This window comes from Fringilla coelebs (assembly GCF_963513975.1).
Source record: "Fringilla coelebs genome assembly, chromosome: 1".
Lineage (NCBI taxonomy): Eukaryota > Metazoa > Chordata > Aves > Passeriformes > Fringillidae > Fringilla > Fringilla coelebs.
The window spans coordinates 2,286,764-2,291,768 of NC_140028.1; the positions used below are offsets into that span (position 1 = coordinate 2,286,764).

Below are 5,005 nucleotides of genomic sequence, written 5' to 3' on the forward strand. Positions count from 1 at the left end.
CGTGGCACCATTCCCCACCACTCTGTGCCTGGAATCCAGCCAGTTTTTAACCCAGCCAAGAGTGCACATTCCCAAACCTTGGGCTGCCAGTTTTTCCAGGAGAACCTCAAGGGAAGCAGCATCACAGGCTTCCTTGAACTCCAGGGAGATTTGCAGCCTTTCCCTCCTCCTCTGGGGAGGCTACCCGGTCATAAAAGGGACTTCAGGTCACATTGCAAAGCATTGACCTGGCCTGGACATTGGCTGGACATAAAACACCCAGCTCTGCTGTGGGCAGAAATAGATGACTGAGCAATAGACACAGTTGGTGGAGAAATAACTTTATTTTAGGTGTTTTGCAGATAACGTGAACACGCATTTCCTTATCTGGTAGCACTGGAGCTTTGCAATGAGATTAAAGCAGAAGCCATCATATGGCAAAGAGCTGCCATCAGCTCGCAGGGTGCTGGGTGCCCAACACACCCCACTGCTCCTGGTTACAATTCCTGTTATTAGAGGGGTGCTCTGAGATTTCTGTGGTCATGGGAGGCATCTTTGCTCCTCAGAATTTGTTGCTGAGGATGGTCCAGAGCACTCCGGCCGCTATCCCTCCGGCCAGCCCATAGCTGGACCTCACACTGCCCGCAGCGTTGGCGTTGCATAAGTCGCTGCTGCAGCAGGAGATGTTCCTGCTGCCCACGCCGACGTCCTGGAAGGATGGTTCACACGAGGAGACACACCCCTTGCTGATGACGCTCAAGAGCCCCACACCTCCTGGGAGGAAAGCAGGACCATTGTTACAAGGATTCAGTACAAGCCAAGCCTTGTGGAACTGAAAAATGGGATGCTCGTTCTGTGGGACAAAAATCAGAATCGCAGAATGGTTTGGGTTGGAAGGGACATTCAAGATCATCTCATGCTCAGGGACACCTTCCACTAGGCCACTACCCCTGGGAGGAAAGCAGGACTATTATTACAAGGATTCAGTACAAGCCAAGCCTTGTGGAACTGAAAAATGGGACGCTCGTTCTGCGGGACAAAAATTGGAATCGCAGAATGGTTTGGGTTGGAAGGGACATTCAAGATCATCTCATGCTCAGGGACACCTTCCACTAGGCCAGGCTGCTCAAAGCCATGTACAACCTGGCCTTGGACAATTCCAGGGGTGGGGAAGCCACAGTTTCTTTGGGCCTCACCACCCTCAAAGCAAGGAATTTCTTCTTAATATCTCCATCTAACCCTACCCTCTCTCATGTGAAGCCCAATCCCAAACATCTTTGTTGCACGGAGCCTTTCAACACCTGGGAAATTATGGAAACATGGCTCTTCCCATTTCAGATGGCACAGTTATTGTTTGATTAGTTTCTGAGAGGCACAGCCCATCTTTTTAGCCATTTTTGGCAACTGCTGGTTACCAGCAGGTTTTGAACTTCAGGAGATTTGACCCATTCTTCTGCAGGAGATCTAAAATCCATTCTGGGCACCAAATCTTTACGACGTGCAATAAATAACGAAGTCCTAAAACATCTTGGCTCTCCTGCATGCCAATGTCATGGATTTGCACATTCCCAACTGGCATAATTCCTACTGGAGGTATCCCATCTACTGCCTGACAGAGAGGAGCTTAAACGTGGCACTGATGGGTTTTGTGCCCCAGGTCCAAGAGCAACTCAGCTCTTGGCACAGATCTGGACAGGGCAAACCAGATCTAGAACAGGAGGATAAAATCCTGGTTTTTCAAGTTTTCCCACAGACACAGAGATGAAATTTTGTCACTTTCATTGATTTCACCTCAAATCAGCACCCCCTAACTTCACAACCAGGATGGACCAGGCTCAGCCCCTCCCATTGCAATTCATGATTGCAAATATTGCAAAAAAATTAACCACTGCCCTTGCAGGCAAATAATTTTTGGTGCTGCGAAAGAGAAATAAACCTGATTTTGCACAGGTGAAAGAGATTTGCACACTGAGGTTTGCTGGCCCAAACCACCTGATGTATCCAGACTAGGTGAGCCTGGACGGGACACCTGAGGCTGGGAAGAGGTTTGGCTCTAACATCCCAACTAAGACATTTTCCACCCCTGCTTTTCCTTACGGATCACGTCTGTCTTGCACACGTTGTTCTCTCCTACACACGTCTCGACCTTCTGGCACTTGGAGTTGCTGAACTGGGAGGTGCAGCTGTAGCACTGCAAAGATGAACCTGCAGGAGACCAGGAAGAGTTAGGAGAGAAATCATGGAATAATGGGATGGTTTGGGTTAGAAAGGACTTTAAAATCATCATCATTCCACCACTTTGCCGTGGGAAGGGACAACTTTAATGTTTTTGACCAGGTTGCTCCAAGCCCCATCCAACCTGGATTTGGATACTTCCAGGAATGGGGCAGCCACAGCTTCCCTGGGCAGCCTGATTGGTTTTTTTACCACTTTCATTATAAAAAATGTCTTAATTATAGTTAACCTAAATCCACCCTCTTTTAGTTTTAAAAAAATAACCCTTTATCCTATCCCAACAGGACCTCCTAAAAATTTATCCCCAACTCTCCTGGAGCTTCTTTAGGCACTGAAAGGGGGTCTGAAGTCTCCCCAGTGTTTTCTCTTCTCCAGGGTGAACACCTCCAGCTTTCCCAGCTCCAGAGGAGAGAGGCTCCAGCAACTCAGAGCATGGAGACCCCCATGGAAACCTCCACAGTCTCCTCTGGACTTGCTCCAGCAGCTCCACGTCCTTCTGATGCTGGACCCCAGAGCTGGACCCAGCCCTGCAGGTGGGGAACAATTCTACACCTCTGATGTATCTTCAATCTATCCAAAGCTCTCCAGAGAATTCAACCAAGTGCTTGCACTGGGAAACAGAACCATTCCTGGGGATCTTCAAAGGAAGATATCACCTCTGCTCAGGGGAAAAGAAATGGGGTTTTTCCTTTTTTTTTTGTGGATAATAATATACCTGGTTGAGGTGGGAGTCAGACTTGGCAGGTGCTGGAGATATTTTGGATGTAGTCAGTGCAGTGAGGGAGCAAAAAGAGAGCAGAGGGGCAGCAGAGCTTGAATAGGATCATGGAATGGTTTGGGTTGGAAGGATCATTTCATCAGGGACACATCCCTCTAGATCAGGTTTCTGCAAGCCACATCTGACCTGGCCTTGAGTGAGGGATGAAGAAGGAATTTGCAAAGTCTCTTCCATCCCCTTGTCTCAGTTCTTAACTTTTGACTCACCCTTTCCATCACGGCCTCCTAGAAATCAAAGTGCAAATGGCTTTCACCCCTCTCTGACCACCCTTCATGGAAATGCCACTCCACAGGGGATGGAAATCAGTGCTGGCCACACCCTGTGCATCCAGCAAAGGCAGGAAAAACCTGGCACCTCCCAAGCATCCAGCCCTGGTGAAAAATTGTCCCCAGAGGAGCAAGAGCGTGGTGTAATTACCTGTTTCTATCACCTACCTGTGCCCCAGGGTGTCACTGGAGCCTTGCAGGTGTCAGTTAATAAATAATAAATAAATAAATAAATAAATTTATTAATTTTCTTGAGCCCCATGACCACCAAAGTTGCATCATGAATCCCCCAACTCAGTACTCTAATGCCTGAAATACTCTTTGAGCCTTGTTTGGAAATTAGTGATTGAAGGAATTAATTTGAGGCACTCTGTCCAAGCCTCTCTGGTGTAAATGACTGATGTGGTGACAGAAGTGAGGAGCCAACCCTCAATTTGTCTGAGTGCTGCACTGTTCTCACGCTGATCTGACTTTTAAAGCAGTAAAAGTCACATTTTGAGTGCTCTGATGGAAGATGGCAGACAGAAAGGTCTGAGGGCTGTGCAAGACCCTTCACAGCTTATTCCTTAAGCATCCTCTGCTGATTGAGAAACTGCTCAAATTTGATTCTTCTCTTCTCTGGTAATAGGGAAAAGCTGCTTTAAACCCAATGTTTTTCTTCTGAGTGAGGCTATAAAAACCTGACATTATCTAAACCCCACCTGTTCAGTCTATAAAATAATACATTGTGGCACAGTCACGATTTTTACTGTCTCACTAAAATCCTGGAAATCTGGGCAGAGTCAGGGTCCGCTTTTGAAATCAAGAGTCAGAAAAAAAGTTGGTAGACAACATTGTGTAAATGTTGCAATTTTGATACCCTGGGAAGAAGGAAAATAATCCTCCCACCCCACTTAGCCCCTCCCCTTCCCCCTTAACTGTATGGTCTAGCTGAAAAAAAAAAAAGAATTTTGATTAATTCAGGATTTATCTTTCCTGGAAGCTTCTGTCCCCAGCACTCGGGTCCCACCATCCCCATGTGGAATGTGCATTTTCCCCACTCAAAAACACCCACCCAAAGAGAAATACCTTGGCACGACAACGTGCCAACATCTCTCTCTTCCCTCATTGCCAAACCCCACCACAAATCCTCCTTCCACACTGAAAACCTGCAGGGAGGGATGGGGGACAGATCCTCTGCGGGGTCTTACCTGAGTCCACGCAGAGGAGCGCTCCCAGCAGGAGCACAAGGAAAGCCTTCATCTTGGAATAACCTGTTTTGGGGCTGCCTCTCTGGGTTGTTTCCTCCTGGGGCAGGTTATATATCCTGGGAGGCCGGGCGTGCCCACAAGGTCATCCCTGAGAAGGCACCTGAGGGAGCTGCTGGCGGCACCAAGGGAGGGGTTGCTTTGTGCCTTGGGGTATTTGTGTTTGGTGCCTCTCCTCCTTCCCTGCCACTCTCCTCCACCCCTGCCTTCCCTCCTACCCATGGGCAAAGTGCTCATAGGAGTGGAAAAAGCCCCACATTCTTCCCTCCTACCCTTGGGCAAAAAGTGCTCACAGGAGTGGAAAAAGCCCCAAATTCTTCTGAACAAGGCTGGCCTTATGCATTTCTCCAGAACCACTGAGGCTGCAGTGGCACCCTGTGAACGAGGCTCTCCACCCCCAGTGCCACCCTCAGTGGAGCCATTGTGTTTAAACTGAGGACAAAATGTTCTTTGAATCAACAGCTCTGGGTATTTATCTGCCTTGTGTGAGTGATACTCGT

At 48.2% G+C, this 5,005-nt stretch overlaps 1 protein-coding gene across 1 annotated transcript; it reads right to left on the reverse strand.

The window, feature by feature from the left end:
• Nucleotides 1-315: 315 nt before the first annotated feature.
• LOC311166916 (prostate stem cell antigen-like) lies at nt 316-4,516 on the reverse strand. The gene is made up of 3 exons (XM_084227167.1): nt 4,449-4,516; nt 2,077-2,184; nt 316-753 (listed from the first exon to the last, which is right to left on the reverse strand). Exons 1-3 carry the CDS (start codon nt 4,498-4,500, stop codon nt 542-544), a joined length of 372 nt encoding a protein of 123 aa, XP_084083293.1. The 5' UTR covers nt 4,501-4,516; the 3' UTR covers nt 316-541.
• Between the last annotated feature and the right edge of the window lie 489 nt (nt 4,517-5,005).